Genomic DNA, 18,416 nt, shown 5'->3' with positions numbered 1-18,416 from the left:
CTTGATACAGGTCCACCAGATGTTTTGGGGTATGACAGGTACGCATCTAGTGCCAATTGTCACCACACCTATTGCAAACTCCTTCAAGATTTCTATGAGTGTTATTCATATGAGCTTTGCGTTTTTGGTGATTTGCATTCTTGAAGCTTGGGCCTGAATTATGCCTTGGAACCTGGCTGTGAAAATGGGCACCACAATTCTTGCCTTTCCCTTTCCATCGGCCTCGCTTGTGGTCACGTCTTCGTTTGTAATTATTGCCATGAGAGGATGTGGTATTCACTTCAAGGGTATCAGCATTCATTTCTGGGAATTGTGCCAATCCAGTAGGTCGGGACTGATGATTCTTCATTAGGAGTTTTATTCATCCACAAGGAATACAGATATCAGCGGGTTGTACTTAGTAAAGCCTCGCTCTCTATACTGTTGCTGCAGGAGCACGTTGGAGGCATAAAATGTGCTGAAAGTATTTTCCAACATATCTTCCTCAGTGAAGGTTTCCCCACAGAGCTTCATCTGGTAGCTGATTCTGAACATTGTAGAATTGTACTCAGCCACTATCTTGAAATCCTGAATCCTTAGGTGAGTCCACTCATAATGAGCCCTTGGAAGAATCACTGTTTTCTGGTGATTGTATCTATTTCTCAGTGCCTTCCAGATGGCTGATGGATCCGTAATAGTTAGGTATTCGCTCTTCAGTCCTTTGTCAAGGTGGCGACGAATAAAGATCATAGCCTTCACCCGATCTTGAGATGATGCACTGTTCTCCTCCTTAATGGTTTCTCCAAGATTCCCTGCCTCCATATGGATCTTGGCATCCACTACCTAGGTAAGGTAGTTCTTTCCAGTAATATCCAGGGCAACAAAATCAAGCTTTGTCAAGTTTGTCATTTTCTTTTCTGAAAGAAAAATGAGATGTGTAAGAACTTGCAATAATATGTATTCTAGAGGAATATAGTGTTAGAACTTCTGGTTCTTACAAATTTTTTTTTTCTTCATTTTGATCTTCAGGCCAAAATGATAAGTACTTGAAACTTCAGGCTCGAGATTTACATGATTGATGAGGAAGGCGATTGTGCTGCACCACTCTCATTGAAACAATATAACATAAGATGAGCGATTCCGCACCACTTAAGCAGCAAGAAAATTTAAATATGTAGAGTAGGGTGGGCGATTATACCGCACCACCTAAAATTGCAGTAAAATTAAATCTGCAGTCCAAGATGGGCGATGATACTGCACCATCTTCGATTGCAGCAAAAATAAATATACATTGGGTTAGTAATCAGGAACTACACCAAACAAGAAACCAAAGATATAAGTAATTGTTATATTGACAACTAGAAGCAGGCATGGTGCTAGCAGTTCTTAGTGAGGGTACACCAGGCAAGTGAGGCAGAGGAAAAAGAACAGTAAAATCCTTAGAGGAAGCATTTTTCGGCGAATGGAGATGAGAACTATTTAGGGTTAGAGAGTCGAGCTGATAATGTGTTATAAATAGGTAAAAATTAGAGAGATAACCTTTGCTAGGGACATGAGCGAAGTGGGTGCAAAATATCACACTATTTAGTTTTGTAACTGATGCGAAATATATAAGCACACAAATTAAAACCCTCTTTTGACAATTGTAGTATATGTATAAGTAGGGATCGTTCTAAACCGGGGATTAGGAGGGATTGCTAAATCACTTGAAAATTGACTCAAAAACGTAAAACAAAGGTTAAAACACTAAACTAGACTCAAAGAATGCAAAACTAAACACTAAAACACTAAAACAAACCAAAAGACTCAAAACAGCAACAAAACACTCAAAACACTTAGAAACACAAACTAAGACACTTTCTAACTAAATTGAAACACTAAAGTAAAGGGGGATTTAGTTTTGACGAAATTAAAACAAAGAAAACAGATTGTAATGAAAACAGATTGTAAAAACGAATTTGATGAAAATATGGATGGAATGCTAGCTAGAAGGTTCTTCTCTGCACATGTCACACTTGCATACAAGATGATTTTCAGTTGGTCTTTCGATGAATCATGAAACTCAACACCCCGGGTTAATTAGGTTCACTTAAATTAACCTTCAAGTTCTCCTTAAGTTAATGAATTGGATGGGAAAGCGCATACAACAATTCAAAACATTCTCCAAAAGTCCTTTACGTGAAAAGCACAATAAAGATACAATCAAAGATCATTAAGCAACATGAAAACTATAAGTGTTGACGAGACATTCGTTACTATGATAAGCATGAAACTAGTGCCAAGAATTCAATTAACGCGATCATTTATAAGCGACCTCCACTACTTGTGAATATAAGTTTGTAACTATTAGGTGAAACTCCCTTATATTCTAGCATCATATTCATGCATGAAAACTAAGCGTGCACTCTCAATAAACATACACGAATAAGTTATCAATCAAGCAGTTAAACAAATTGAATCCACAACTCATGAAATTCCAACTGAAGGTAATCAATTTATATTGCAAGCATATACATGGTTTTGAATCACCCCCTAGCTAACTAGGGGTTTAGCCTCTCATGTTCATAACAAAACAAAGGAAAAGAGAGTTAAACATTGAAAATAAAAGATAGATTACACCTAAAAACGTTCCAACACTCCAACTTGAATGCATAAACGTCCATGGCTTCGTCTTCCTTCTCCTTCTCCTTGCTAAGTCACGGCACAAACTGCTAGGGTGGTTTAGTGGATGATTTTCTGGGTTTTAGATGGGTTTATGGAGGTATGGTGGTGCGGCAAGGCCTAGTGGTGGTGTAGGGAGGTTTGGATGGAGGTTTTGAAGTAGAGGAATGGTGGGAAGTTGAATGGAATGCTGCGGCAAAGGATGGGATTTTCTGTGAATGGAGGCAGGTTGTGTGGAAGGGAGATTAGCCTTCTAAAGGTGCGGCATAGGGGTTTATATAAGGGAGAAAGAACCCTAAGGCTTTATTTCTTAGTTTAGGAAAGGAATTAACTCTAAATCTTTCAAGAATAAGAAACAAAAAATCAGAAATTGAAGGGAATAGGAAGGTGACTTGCGGCAAAGGTTTGTAAGAAAGGGAATGTCATTTATTTTCTGAAATTAGGCAAGGACTTAGGAAAATAAAAGGGTATGTGAGTTATGGCTGAGTTTGGTATGAAAAAGGAAAGTGTTTAAGTAGTTAGAATAGGGAAACATAAAGGGGACACACGACATGACTTAAGGTTGCAAGGGATATTGTTTTGTGACCTAGAATAGGTAGGAGCCTTTGATATTGCTGAAATATGGAGTCTTTGAGGATTAGGAGAGATTAAACCAAAATAGGAAATCTTGGCTTAACTTTCCTACTTCAAGTAGGAAACCTTCTTTGACTAGGATTCCTCATTTGATTAGGAATCCTCTTGTGATTAGGAATCCTCTTGTGATTAGGAATCCTAACTCAATTAGGTCTTCAATTTCGTCCATTCCTTTTGCTCCAAACATAAGCTATCCATTCCAATTCCAATGTTGCTCCAAAATGCTCCAAAATGCACCATTTTGCTTCCTTAGCCATATGAACCTAAAAACACACGAAAATGACTTAAACTACTAAAACAACTATGAATTAACAATATAAATGCACGAAAACAAGCTAAGTAAGTCGCCTAAATATGCTCCTATCAGTAACACAAAAGGACTATAGGTAAAGAGAGGAATGGAGGGATACTGATATTATTGCATTCAGTTCTTTTCTCTTTCAGTTGTTGTCCCTTGATCACTTGCGGAGTGCTATATTTATAGAGCCACATCCGTAGGTTTATAATGAATGAAAATTACACCCGTGACCAATCCAACAACATCCATGATTAGTTTACAAAAAATGGATAATTGCTATACAACAAACAAAAACAACACTATTAGGCATGTGAGAAAGTTACTGTTGGTATGTGACCACACATTCCCACTGTTTACAGCAACACCCCCTTAAACTGCTACATAGTGTCACTTTATCCCCTAAAATGCAGTTTGTCCCACTTTCCCCTGAAACACCGTTTTGTATTTGCATTGCCATGTTTCCGTCTATTCTGTTAAGGATTTTTAACTTGGCTTACGTGGCAGTGCTTTTTGGTCCTTTAAGTTAAATTGTCATTGAATGGCCAATTATTAGCTGCCATATTGGAACCCTTCTCTCGACCTCCCTTTATCCTATCTCACACTCTTTTCTAGCCCCACCGTTCAGTCATCTCTCTACCTCTTTCTCACTTGAAAACCTCTCTCGGCACACAAGGTAGTGCAACATCTGAAAATCCCAAGGTTTTGAGTAGGTCAAGGCCTTCAACTCCAACCCAGCCATGTTCCAGGACTTTTGAATTTGACATCAAAGTCACCGTCGACCTTCCCAGCGAGTTCCTGTCCACCGTCGCCAAGTACCAGTCTTACGCCACCAACTGGGTCTAACAAAACGTCGTCAGTTACCACCCGAATACCCAGATCGAAGCCATTTTCGTGTTTGAATATAAATTGTTTGAAATAAAATAAAGAGTAAGACATAGAAATTGAGACAAGAGAGAGATTGTGAGGAGAAGTAGTTATTTGAGTGCCTATTTGAAGGTTTAGAATTTATATATAAAATATACTAACTAATTAATTACATGTTGATCTCAAGTGGACAACTACACAATTAATAGTATTTATAACAAACAATTTAGCACTACGGTTTAGTGGTATTTCTTTTTACTTGTGAATGAGAGGTATTAGGTTCGATTCTTGCAAAGTTGAATTTGAACCATATTATTGCTAGCCCATTGTGGAGCTAAGTCTATCCCTTCTCTCTTAATCGTTTGTTCAAAAAAAAAAAAAAAAAAAAAAAAAAAAAGCTTTACAACAAATGTATAGTTTTCATGATGGGTGTGATGCTCAACTCTTAAAACATAAATTAAATGTGCAAAATGACACATCTAATGTATAGTTCTTTTTTCCTTCTAGTTTTGTATTTTAAATTTGAGTAATGCTAGGTAGATCAAATTTTTGAAATTAAATTTGCAAATCAAATTATGTGTCACCAATAAGAAATAATCATGTTAATCAACACTAAACTTTAATAATCCAATCATCAACAACCATATTTGTTTTACAAAATTTTGATTTCCCTAGCATTTTCCTTTAGAATTTCTTTTCCTAGTGAAAGTTTTTGATGTATAATTTCACCTTAACGTTATCAGACAAAAAGAGTTATTGCAATTGTCAGCTTAATAAAAAATCGAGTTAAGGATGATTCGGTTTAACCCAACTCACTTCTTAGGACATTCAACATTTGTTCCTTAATAAGATTATGCATCAGGCACACAAGTTATGCCCATGGAGAAATGTACAACCCTCAAGTTCAATTATTACGATTAATCAAAGTGTTATGCATTGAACAATACAATAAGTTAAATCGATGCTAATGAGATGAAAAAATGAACTCACCCCCTCTAATTATGCTAACACATACCTAGAGTATCTTGCCTATACATCTCATACCATGCTTATTTCACTTGACTCAGAGTAGTATAGAATATGATTTAACTCTGATGAGATGAAAAAATGAACTCACCCCCTCTAATTATGCTAACACATACCTAGAGTATCTTGCCTATACATCCCATACCATGCTCATTTCACTTGGCTCAGAGTAGTATAGAATATGATTTAACTCCCATACACCCCTTAACCCCAAATTAACTAACAGACCCTAGCTTGCTACCATAGATTATGTGATTACATTTCGAGGCTTTGCTACCATAGATTATGTGATTACATTTTGGTGCATGCAAGTATACATATATGACATGTATGGTTGAATGTGAAAGGACATAGCTAAAAAAATATGTACAAACAAAATGGGTGGTTGTTGAAGAGGACTTGTGCTATAATAGAAATTAAGCACCCAGGATTCGAAGTTCCCCCCACCCCCTTTGCCCTCCCTCCCCTCAGAACACCTAATGTATTGACAAAAAGGGGTAGTTTTTCACTTCCTCTCAAGTTTTTCTCTCACCCATTCGAAGTTCCCCCACCCCCTTTGCTTTCCCTCCCCTCAGAACACCTAACGTATTGACAAAAAGGAGTAGTTTTTCACTTCCTCTCAAGTTTTTCTCTCACCCGACAAAATATGGTGGAGGACCCTAATTATCTTCAAAAATCAAACACCATTTCACGTTTCTCCTATTCTTTTTGTTTCACCTGGTCAAGCCTACCTCACAAGAAACCAAATTTCAACCTCTTTTAAGCGCCTTTTTCTCTCCATCACTCTTTTTTGTGCGTCTTCTTTATAAAAAGTCTTTGCCAAATCTCCCTTTCACACAAACACATTTCGGTTTTGTGTTTACTTGTTTTGGGTATTAATTTAAATTTTTATAACTAAAGGATGAAAATGCTCAAGGTAAGATTAAAGTTTTTCTACGTATATCCATCTCAACAAATCAACACCCAATCATTATATAATTGATGTTAAAACCTCGATGGGTGATTAGGTATTGGCCCCCAAATTGGACTTACACTGGATGTCCACCTTGCCACTGCAAAATTGGAAATAATGAATTGAAAAAAACTATTTTATGTTGAAGCATATTGGTAAGGGTTTTTTTCACCAATGGTCTCTGAGATTGACCAAACTCATCATTTTGGTCCCTCACTTTCAAAATCAATCAATGTCGTCCCTGACATTCACCACCACACATCAATTTGGTCATTTCGTTTAGATGCTGTCAACTATTTCTGTTAGTTTGCATGTGGGACCCACAAATCCAATAAAATGGTGACACGTGGATTACACAAAAGAAGGGTTTTTATCACAAATGGTCTCTTACATTGATCAAACTCCTCATTTTGGTCCCTAAGTTTGAAAAATCAAAAAATTTGGTCCTTGACTTTCATTACTGCACATCAATTTAGTCATTCCATTAAAATTTCGTCAATATTTTTTTGTTAGTGTGATAATATGGTTCCACTGGTCCAATCATATGGCGCCACATGGATTGACTATAAAAAATTTTTTTTTTTTAAGATTTAAAACTAAAAGTACTATAAGAAATTAAAAACAAAAACTAAAAGAAAAAAAAAATTAGTTTCTTATAGTTAATCCACTTGGCGCTATATGATTGGATTAGTGGGACCACATCAGCACACTAACAAAAAATATTGACAAAATTTTAAAGGAAAGACTCTATTGATGTGCGAAAGTGAAAGTTAGGGACCAAATTTATTGATTTTTGAAACTCAGGGACTAGAATGAAGAGTTTGATCAAAGTCAGGGACCATCTGCGATAAAAACCATTCTTTTGTATAATCCACATGTCACCATTTTATTGGATTTGTGGATCCCACGTACAAACTAAAAGAATAATTGACGGAATCTAAATGAAAATACCAAATTGATGTGTGGTAGTGAATGTTAGGGATGATATTGATTGATTTTGAAAGTGAATGACCAAAATGATGAGTTTGGTCAATCTTAGTGACCATTTGTTGATAATGATTTAACATTATCACAGCTATGTACATGCATCTTCTGTAGTTATGCTGCCAACCAAAGCAGAGAAAGGAGATGAAACTACATGCATCTCCCCCTCTATTTTAAACAACAAATGGCAGTACTTTCTCTAGCTATTAATTTATGAAAGCATGCCATTAAGGATTATCATGGAATTAGTCAAAAGGCGATCTAGCTACCATACTAGTTAATTAATTATCCTTCCTTCGTTTTTTTTTTTTTTTTTTTACTTCATATTTGGGAAAAGGATTCTCGTCGGATTCTTTTTCGGGAGATCCTAGGGATCTCGTGACCGTGACCATTCATCATACATCGTACGGTCAAAAATCATTTTAAAATTTAAAATTAAATATAAATAGTACTTAGCGAAAATTAACTATAGAATGTACAATGAACGATCATGATCACAGAATCCCTAGGATCCCTAGAAAAAAAAATCCGGCGAGAATCCTTTTCCTCATATTTGTACCCTACCCCTTATGTACCCTTATTTTAGTCATAAGTAGATACTAGGATCATCACACGTTAGAGAAAAAGTCAAAGATTTCATTCTTTTAGCATGAAAAAGTTTGTCATTAATAAAAGAAAAAATAAAATAAAAAATGCAGAGAGAGAGAGAGAGAGGAGATTATCAAGATTCCAAACATTTCAATTTGATAATACAACAATCATGAATAGATTACCAGTTGACAATGAAGCTGATAAATTTTCTCCATGGGGAGATGCTACAAAAGATTGTAACTGCATGATACCTACCATGTGTTGATAGGAGAAAGAAATTCATCTGCTTCATCGCTTCAAGTAATCATCAACTTATTTATATTTAAACCACTAAGCAAACTGCTTAGAGTTATTAACTACTCCCTATCACACAGCAAGTGCTCCGTAGCAAACCGCTCCCCTATGTGCATGGTGTGCAAGCTGCTGAGAATTTTTTGTTACAGAGCACAAGCTTGGATATATATAGTACGTACCCTCCTAATTAATTACCTTCATTCTCTGAGCTTCGATAGTTTGAAATCGTAAACCCAAAAGAAAGATATATTAAGCTCCATAATGTCCACATCTTGAGTTTTTATCAAAACTAGCAGAAGTTTACCCCTCGTTCCTAGTTGTTCTTGTCTCACACATTTTGTTACTTGTAACATGACATGTGAGATAGGAACAAATCTTTTATTTTTTATTTTTTTCAGAAAAAAGGGGCAAATTACTTTGGCTAGTTTGGAAAAAAACTCATTCCTCTTCCGAACCAGTTACACATTCCTTCTCATCCTCGTGAAAACCATCAAGAGAAGGGTGTGGAGAATGCCCCTTACCAAATGATCTAATATGGTCCTTGAGTGATCTTTTGTGTTTAAAATCCGATCCACAAGTGCAATACCACAGCTTGCCACAGTTCTTTTCATGGGTTCTCCAGTCTCCTTTAACTGCAAATGTTTTGGCACATTTTCTACACATGAACGGCTTTGCTCCGTGCTTTCTCTTGTAATGAGTCTGGAGAGTTCTGAAGTCTTTGAGTGGCTTGGCTCTTGGGTGGTTGATGTTGTTCTTGCAGCCTTGAGCACAACAGTAGCATGGTAGCCTCAGCATTGCGGCTGGTTGTGTTCCTTTTAGAGAATCCGGCCCTTTTCTATATTCAGATCCGTGACCCCACATATGCATCTGTAACCCGAATACACAGTACTTTGACTTAGAAAAAAAGTATTTACGAACCCAAAAAGAACTTCTAAGTGTAAAAATTGTTGTAGGCTAGTGATTGGCTGGTGTCAAGTAATAATCTACAATAAGGGAAACATTATAGATACTTTGGTCGATATTAACCGATTTTATCAAAATATCAACAAAATATGAACCAAATATATATACACTAACAATGTACATAGATAAGAAAAATTGTTTATTTGTTTATTCTTTTTCTATTGCCCTTCAACTCATTCATGCCCTCAATTTATATCATGTAAACTTTTACAAGCCCAAAAACCTTCCCCAACTTGCTTCAGCTTCTTAAAACCACACCTTTCACTTCAGATTTGAACATTGAGGGACTAGAAGAAGAAAAGGAAATGGCAATGGGAGTTAATATGATATAGCCAGAGGGTTGATCATTGTTATAGTTCTATCCTTATATATTTGTAAAATAATTTGGTACCACAATATAGTCTAGAGATTTTTGGATTCGGTGTCAACCTCTTCCTCATTTTGACATGGATTAAGATATGAATCACTCAAAAGTTCAATAAACGAGTTTGAAGCCACCTCCTAATAAGTCATGTTAAATTAAAGTAGAATATCGTTAACCAAAAAACCTCAGGGTCAACCAACATTGCATGTTAAAATGAAAAGGGACAAAATTTACCCTCTTATTTGTCCACAGAGAATGAAATTGAATGGATATATGAACCTAAACTGTGAGCAACAATAGTATTTAATAGAGGATCCGTTTGATAATCATTTCAATTGTCAATTTTCAGTTTCTAGTTTCTAGTTTTTAGTTTTTAGTTTTTAGTTTTAAGTTTTAAGTTTTAAGTTTTAAGTTTTAAGTTTTAAGTTTTAAGTTTTAAGTTTTCGTTGTAAGAAAAGTGAAAACAAATGCCTCGTTTTGTAACTAACCATTTAAGTTTTTAATTTTCAAACTCTCTTTATTTGAGAATTTGTGGAAGTAAATACGTACACTAACATATGAGTAGAACTTAAAATCTTAAACTTACAAAAGAAGATAAATATTACTAAGCTGTAGCGCTTTATTAGTAACTTTAGTACTATAATGTGCTTAATTTCCCCAAGAATTTTCTTTTACCATTCTTCTGTACGTTCCTTTTCTCCTTCTAGACAAGAAAAACTTTAATGATTAATAATTTCCTCAAAATCCGGTGTCTCTCTTTTATAAAAGTCGAACTACTTTATGAAGCCAAGCAAAAAGCAAAGATTTATATGATTGTAACTTATATTTTAACTTTATCAAGCCATTGTAAATACAATCTTGCAAAACGAAAGTAAGAATTTAGGGCGGAGAGATGCATATGCTACTACACGTATTTACTTACAACCACCAGTTCTCACAGAAAAGCAGTTTGTGTTAAAATTTACAGTCAATGATAAAAATTTGTCTAAGCATAGTCAACAGTAAAATTAGTAAATCTGTATATAATGATTATAAATTCACTACAAACTCTATATTTTTGTTTTATTTTTAATTCCATGTTGTATCTTGACTCAGGCTGTAGTTTGATTGTAGCCGAAAATTAATCTTGAAGGTCCACAATTTCGAAACCCTAACAAATTTATTCAAACAAATCGATGATGGGTAAGAATTAATACTAACCTGCATGTTATTGTACCTATTGAAGGTCTTGCTGCAAATGGAGCAAGCAAACTGCATCGGCCCAACAAGAACCTGAGCAGGCGTTGGTATCCAAAACCTACTTTCTGCCTTAAACGAACAACCATGAATGCTCTTCTTCATAACTACTTGTTCTTCCTTGAGATTCAAAACCTTCTTATTTTCATCATATGTTTCTGATTTATCACCTGTACTACTAGTACTATTAGGAAGTCCAATGTGCAAGGCAACTGTAACTTTCTCCATCTGCTCTTCTTTGACTCCAAAACCATCTTCCTGAACCCCGCGATCTTCTACTTTCACCAGCTTGGTATCCGTAAACTGGCTTAAAAGAGGCAAGCATTGTATAGTGCCATGCTCAGATAAACAAGGGGAAGACGATGATGATGTTGATGATGATGAAAAAGAGGAAGATGGCTTCAGCCATTCAATAAAAGGAGGTGCTTGAAAGCACAAATTTTGGTCTTCCACATGATGGTTCCATAAACCCATCTGTAGAGGGGGATGGGGCGAGAGAGAGAGAGAGAGAGAGCTCCTTGATTAATTCTCTCCTCAGAGAATTTATCCAGACCTTTTGTGGGAAAGCTTCACTAGCTTATAGGGTTGATTTATGAAATGGGGTTTGGTTTGTCTGTTTTGGAACCTTTTTTTCTCCTTTCATTGTCTACCTTTGGCCCTTGTTTGGTTTATAAAGTGAGAGTGAGAGAGTGGAGTAATGGTGGGGTTACAGATTATGACATGCAAAATTGAGACTCAGGTAAAGAGAAAATTCTATTTGAGCCCATTTATTTTATCATTCCACCCAACTTCAAAATTTATTTAATACAATATCATTTTTTCCCTGAAAGAAACAAGTTTAACAACAATTACAACTTGTAGATCTAACAATAAATAAATTAAAAAAAAAAAAACAATAAATAAGTCTACCCACCAAAACGAGACACCTTTCTTTTTTTTCGGCGAACACATTTGAAGCTCTGACGAATTCAATTGATGCTCTCCTTTCTCTCTGTCTTGCATCTCTATGTGAACTTGGATCAAATCAATCAGGAAAAAGAGAGACAACTATGAATTAGTGTGAATGGTGCGGACCCATGTTTGATTTCGATGCTGAAAACTAGCAGAGTTTGGTGGTTCATATTCTTCTCAAGGTTGGAAGAGGGAGGAGGAGAAAGAGAAGGAAAAGAATAGAAGTTAACCGTCGTAGACGACCTTGGAATTTTTTTTTTTTATAGATGTTTGGTTTGAGTTTGTTGGAAATAATAGAAATGGTGTGGTGGGTTTAATTAGGGTTATTGGGTGTAGAGAGAAAAACAACCATGTTTTTTTTTTCTTATTTATTAAGTGAAAATTTGAAAATTTAGTAGGGAAAATTGTTTAGTTGGATCCCAATAAATTTTTCTTACAATTATACACGTATTTTCTTTAATTCTTTTTCGTGTTAATAATAATGTCATTGAATTTGACATATGTGCACGCATTTCTCATACTACATTGACATTTTACCAATGACCTGAAATAGCGGAAGGAAAAAGGCGAGAGCACTTGGACATGATAGGCTTGTCGACTAACGAGTATATTATGCCTAATCTCGTTTAACTTCCATTATATAAATCTCAATTCTCAAACTAACTTTTTATTTTATTTTAAGAAGTAAATATTTAATTTATTGAATAAACATTCACCTCTAAAACAATTTTTGCAAAATAATTACAAATAAAGCATAATAAACCGCAAAAAGCAATTACTAGACTTCAAGCACTTTGTTGAAAGTCAAATTCAGCGAGAACTGCAAGATTACAAGGATCAAATAAGAAAAGAAAAAAATACTAAACTAAATATATAAGCATTGCGGTTAGGTAGCCTTGATGGGAGTTACAAGTTAATTTTCAAATTTAGCTGCGGAACAATTTGTTTATTGTCTTGCATATGATGTAATCAGTTGAACTTTAATCAATTTAAAATACTCAAAAGTTCAGACAAATATATAGGAGATATACGCCATCAAACAATATATATGTAAAGGATATTACATGATAATAGGATATATACTTGTTCGATCTGATCATGGTGATAAATAATTGTCCGATGTCTTCGGAGTATACTTTACGTAGAAAAGATTTAAGGCTTTTAATGCCGCATCTCTTCTGAAACCCAGGCCATTTATCATAACTCATGTTCGTTGTAACTTTGATCCACTACTGTTTGAATAGCATTTCCTACTGCAGTTTGAGTGGTAAATGGTGTACCCCTTCTTGTACCCTTGAATCCACAAGCCCCGGCATATAACCAAGAAATTACTCGACCCCGTACATTTGTAACCATTACAATTTCGATAGCTAATTCGTGATTGTCCTTTTCATTGCAGTTAATATAAACAAGATTTTTGAACTATTAATTACTAGTTACTGATGTTTGTTCCCATATAGTAGGGTTGTAGAACCGATTTTGCTTCTAGTACTAGATTGTTAGATATATGGACGGAAGTTCATTGCCATTTGTTTATCATCATCTTTATTCCAAACATTCAGTGCATATGGGAATTGAATTATATTTGCTTTCTCATGTTGAGAATTGATCACACATTAATATGAAGGGAGACCTTACATAAATTTATAAGTTAAATTATTTTCCATATTGCCAATTGGTGCTCTTTCATATCCATATAGCTTACCTTGTGAACTAGGCAATTAGAGTAAGGGCATGAGACAAGCTAATTTGTTTATATTATTATTATTATTTATTCAAGTCCACCTAGGACACGAACCAGAAAGAAATTTTGATAAGAAACAAAATTTAGACATATATATCAAAGCTTTTAGCCCCTTTTTTTAGACTCAGAGAATTTTAATCAGTCAGATGGGGACTAGAAATTCTTGAGCGGGTTTGAGCACTCACTATTGGAAAAATTAAATTGTGAGACGAACAAGAACCGTCTCCTAAAACCAAGGGTCGCCACTTAATCTTTTACCGGATGGAAGTTTGTCAGTCAAAATTAATTGTGTCAACACTGTTGTAAATGTAGTTTCCTGACCGCAACATGATTATGTCGGTTAACTTCTATTTACCGAGAAATTTTTCCAAGTGACGGGAACACCATGACACGTGGTGTTCCTTCACACATTAGGATTTGACATCTTGAATATCTTTCAATTTTATATTTCAATAAATAAATAAAACTAAATCCTAATGTGTGAAGGAACACCACGTGTCATGGTGTTCCCGTCACTTGGAAAAATTTCTCCTATTTACCCAACGAAAATAGTAAACACAGTTATTTAAATCAACTTATTTAATATGAAAATAGTAAATCAACTTATTTAATATGAAAATAGTAAACACAGTTATTTAATTAAAGTAATTGTCCTTCACAAATAAATAAAAAAACAAGTAATTGTCCTTCGAAAGCCACTGCTCCCTCTGATCCTCAAATTCATTGGGAGGATTGTTTAGAGCTTGTTGACGACTTCCTCGATCAACATAGTAGTTCCTTGATCAACAATTTGGTCAGTTTAGTAAGAGTTAACCAACGGAATGGTTCGTCGGGTAAAAGCAGTAAAATTTTAAAAATTTAACAAATTAATTAATCAAACATTATTAATGTTTGATTAATTAATTAATTTATTTTTAAATCAACTTATTTAATATTAAAATAGTAAACACAATTATGTAATTAAAGTAATTGTCCTTCGCAAATAAATAAAAAAACAAGTAATTGTCCTTCAAAAATACCCATAAAAAAACTCGCATAGCCATGCCACTGCTCCCTTCGATCCTCAAATTCATTGGGAGGATTGTTTAGAGCTTGTTGACGACTTCCTTGATCAACATAGTAGTTGCGTAGCTCGAACATCCACTCCTTGAAATATGCCATCCATAGCGAATTAATGTCAAACATTTGTGATACACCAGAGTCAATATCAAACTCGGTCTAAAATAGGAAAAAAAAAAAAAAAAAAAAAAACACAAACAAATGTTAGCTATAGGAAAAAAAAAAAATACTAATTATATATATAATTAAATTTAATAAAAATATTATATGAAGTTTTTCCATTAGGTCGTGCTTCACATTAAGGGGGACATATTTCCATTTGTGGGTAGTAATAGAGAACTGGGTACGAAGGAGTGCACCTATGGAGCTAGACAACACAACCCGAACTCAAAGACAAGTCGGACACCTATGTCGTTCATCATAGTCAACTTTAACTTGTCCGTTGACAAGAACAATGTTCCTAGACATTTATTTACACTAGTAGAAAAAACTATTTGCGCGACCAAACTCTATGCGACAAAAGGAAACTCGTCACGTAGAACAGGTTGGTGCAACAAATATACTATTTTGTCGAGCCACTTCGTTGAAAATAATTTAATGGGACAAACAACTTGCGCGACGCAATCTTTCCTCATGCAAAACCACTTCGTATGACAAAAAAAAAACCCTTCGTCGTCCAAAGGTTCACAAAAAAATGCGCGAATACCTGTATTTTGCGCCAAAAAATAGATATAGCGTGTGTCACTTTGCGTGACCAATATTTCATCGCACAAAGGTTCACACATTTACTAGACCGTGAGTTGTTTAGTCAAAGTGTTGAATGCGGTATTTACTCCATGGTTTTGCGTGACGAAGGTTTCGTTGCGCAAAGAAGCCAGAATTCCTTTAAATTGACAATTTCGCTTAGTCTCAACAAAATTCAATTCGAAAAATCTTTACTTTCATCGAATTATTATTTCAATTTTTGTTTGTTTTTTTGTACGCGATGTGACAAACCGTCCCAATTGTCATTATAAGTTTCTCCTAGAGTATGTGAGATGACGATTATGCCTCATCATTATGTCTCCGATTTGTCGCATGTGATCCCTCTTCAACCACTAGAGATTAACCCAGACTTGACCTATGATGAAGAGCCAGTAACGATTTTGGATTGGAAGGATAAAGTTCTCAAGAACAAGACTGTGGGCATGGTGAAAGTTTTATGGAGGAATCATTCGGTCGAGGAAGCCACCTGGGAAACTGTAGAGCATATGCGAGAAGTCTGTTTTATGGTTATTGATACGTGTTGTTGTGAAGAAATTTCGGGGACGAAATTTTCTTAAGGGGGATAGACTGTGGCGACCCGTCCTAATTGTCATTATAATTTTCTCCTCAAGTATGTGAGATGACGATTATGCCCTCGATGGCTTAGTGACATGGCTGTACATATGCAGTTTTAAATAATCTTCCTCGCTATTGTAATTAAATCGTACTCGACGTCACGAGAGCGTCGAAGCGAGGTAGGGTCAAATCGGATTCCTAATGAAAATGTTACGACGATTAAAGAACGACTTAGGGTAGAAATATATTGTTGGGTTGACTATATTTTGTTCACCAATCAATTAGTTCCTGTTATGTCTAGCCCAATCAGGTTTTAGGTTGAATTGTTATTTTCCTTGGACTAATTGGACCCTAAAACTCTCTTTCTTTCTTTTTTCTCACGGCAGCCCGATCAGGGCCTTACTTCTTTTCTTTCTGGCAATCCGTGATCACACACACATCCGTACAACTGTGAGAGCACCACACTCAAACCATACTAAAACATCACGGATCGAGTCCTTGATCACTTTCACACACTTACATATTATCTCTAGTTTAAGTAAGTTTAGTTTTGGCTTTTACTTAGTCGCATTTTCTTATTATTGTCATCACTTAGGTTGCGTACTTGGCTACGTCATCCTCATATAACGGCCACACGTCTCAACTTCAATCGGGGTATGTTAGTTTGGTATCAAAGCACTAGGTTTGGGCAGTCCTGCATTTTTGTTTAAGTCCTAATTATTTTGATCTCTTATGTCAAAACCATGTCGTCTCGTAGAGAGCCACCTATTTTTTCTCAGTCTAATTTTCCAGATATTGGACAACTTGGTGAAGCTATTGCTAATGATATTCAGTCCTCACTTCGTCCTCCCCAGATGACCCCTTTGGAGACGGTATATAACTTGAAGCTAAGTAATTTCTTTGGAAATGAGGGGTCCGATGGAGCTGAGCCTTGGCTCAACCATGTTGGGAAAACTTTTCGGGTGATGCAGCAACAGGGAAATCTTTTTTAGGACAGATGGGTTGAGACAGCCACTTGGTTCTTGTGTGAGGAGGCTGCATCATGATGGAGATAGGAATCTTTTCAGTTGACAGCTGAAGATGCCACAAATTGGGAGATTTTCAAGCATCTATTTCAGGGGAGATTTATACCTCCGGAGTTTTTGGATCATAAGAGGGAAGAATTCACGAATTTGAAGCAAGGGAAAATGTCAGCTACATATTACCATCGAAAGTTCACAGATTTATCTTGATATTGTCTAGAGATTGCTGCAAATCCTGCTAAGATGCTCCGACGTTTTAAGTGAGGTACTCGAAAGAAGTTGCGTTCTATGGTGACTTCGACTCCCTGTTCTACATATCAAGAATTTTTTGAGGTTCTACTCCAGGTTGAGGACTCCGAGAATGCTCCAGATGATAGTGATAAGGAGGAAGAAAAAGGTAATGCTTAGAAAAATAATACTAGTAAGGACAAAGGGCAATCATCTCATGGTACTCGTAAGACACAAAATTTTAAACGAAATGGTACTAGCTCTGGTTTGTCTAGTGGTGGTTTGAGTTCTACTACGCCTCGGAGGGGCAGCCGGTCTTCAAGAGGTTCCCGATTCCAGAGACAGAGAGATTCTAATAGTTTTGGTACTCTACTTTGTCAAAGATGCAATAATTGGCATTTTTGGGAGTGTAGACGAGGTAGCAGTTGATTACCACTATTATGGGGATGTAGCTCCGTATTCTAGTGGTTATACCCCGATAGGTTACGATGGTGCTTACCACTATCATGGGGATGTAGCTCCGTATTCTAGTGGAGCCTATCAATATCTAGTTGATCCGTATTATCAGGGTGGTTATACACCATATCAGGGAGATTATACCCTGTATGCACCATACTAGGGTGGTGGACCACAATGGTATACTGGAGGACAATCTCAGAATAGTGATGTTGCTTCTACCAATGCTGGTTCGACGAGACAGCCTAATCAGCCCATGACGCGGTAATCACGGGAATAAAGGTCTTGGAGGTCGGCAATAGGGGCAAGGCTGTGTTCATCACGTCACTCTGCAAGATGCTCAGAGCAACCCTGATTTAATTATGGGTACGTTGAATATTCTTGGTCATTTTGTTAGAATATTGATTGATTCAGGTGCTACACATTCTGTTATTTCTTATATGTTTGCTCAAAAGACTCAACCTTACCCAATACCTCTCGGGTATGAGTTAAAGTTTTCGATGCCTAAAGGTAAGGCATGTTATGTTAGCTGGGAGTATCAGGGATGTCCTGTTCTGGTGGAGGATGTTGTCAGCCAGCTTATCTTGTTCATCTGGATATTGCTGATTTCAATCTTATTCTTGGCATGGATTGGTTACATTACAATCGTGCCAAGTTAGATTGTTATGGGAAGGTTGTCACTTTCCATCGGCCGGGCTTGCCTATGGTTACTTTTGTTGGCGAGCGTTATGGATTGAGACAGGGCGTTATCTTGGCCGTAAGTGTGAAGAAACTGTTGAGGAAAGGATGTC

The 18,416-nt window shown here is 36.1% G+C and overlaps 2 protein-coding genes across 2 annotated transcripts; both read right to left on the bottom strand.

Annotated features, from left to right (window-relative positions):
• Positions 1 to 357: 357 nt before the first annotated feature.
• LOC137714366 (uncharacterized) lies at positions 358 to 801 on the bottom strand. The gene has a single exon (XM_068453600.2). The coding sequence runs from the start codon at positions 799 to 801 to the stop codon at positions 358 to 360; it is 444 nt and encodes a 147-aa protein (XP_068309701.2).
• A 7,314-nt stretch (positions 802 to 8,115) lies between these two features.
• Positions 8,116 to 12,033, bottom strand: LOC137716234 (zinc finger protein WIP3). Its single transcript, XM_068455657.2, has 3 exons — positions 11,759 to 12,033; positions 10,810 to 11,668; positions 8,116 to 9,149 (listed from the first exon to the last, which is right to left on the bottom strand). Exons 2-3 carry the CDS (start codon positions 11,317 to 11,319, stop codon positions 8,721 to 8,723), a joined length of 939 nt encoding a protein of 312 aa, XP_068311758.2. The 5' UTR covers positions 11,320 to 11,668; positions 11,759 to 12,033; the 3' UTR covers positions 8,116 to 8,720.
• Between the last annotated feature and the right edge of the window lie 6,383 nt (positions 12,034 to 18,416).

Source organism: Pyrus communis, chromosome 3, assembly GCF_041283825.1.
Source record: "Pyrus communis isolate YQ-2024b chromosome 3, ASM4128382v1, whole genome shotgun sequence".
Classification (NCBI taxonomy): Eukaryota; Viridiplantae; Streptophyta; class Magnoliopsida; order Rosales; family Rosaceae; genus Pyrus; species Pyrus communis.
The sequence above is the reverse complement of the archived record's forward strand: the minus strand, read 5'-3'. Positions and strand labels throughout refer to the sequence as shown.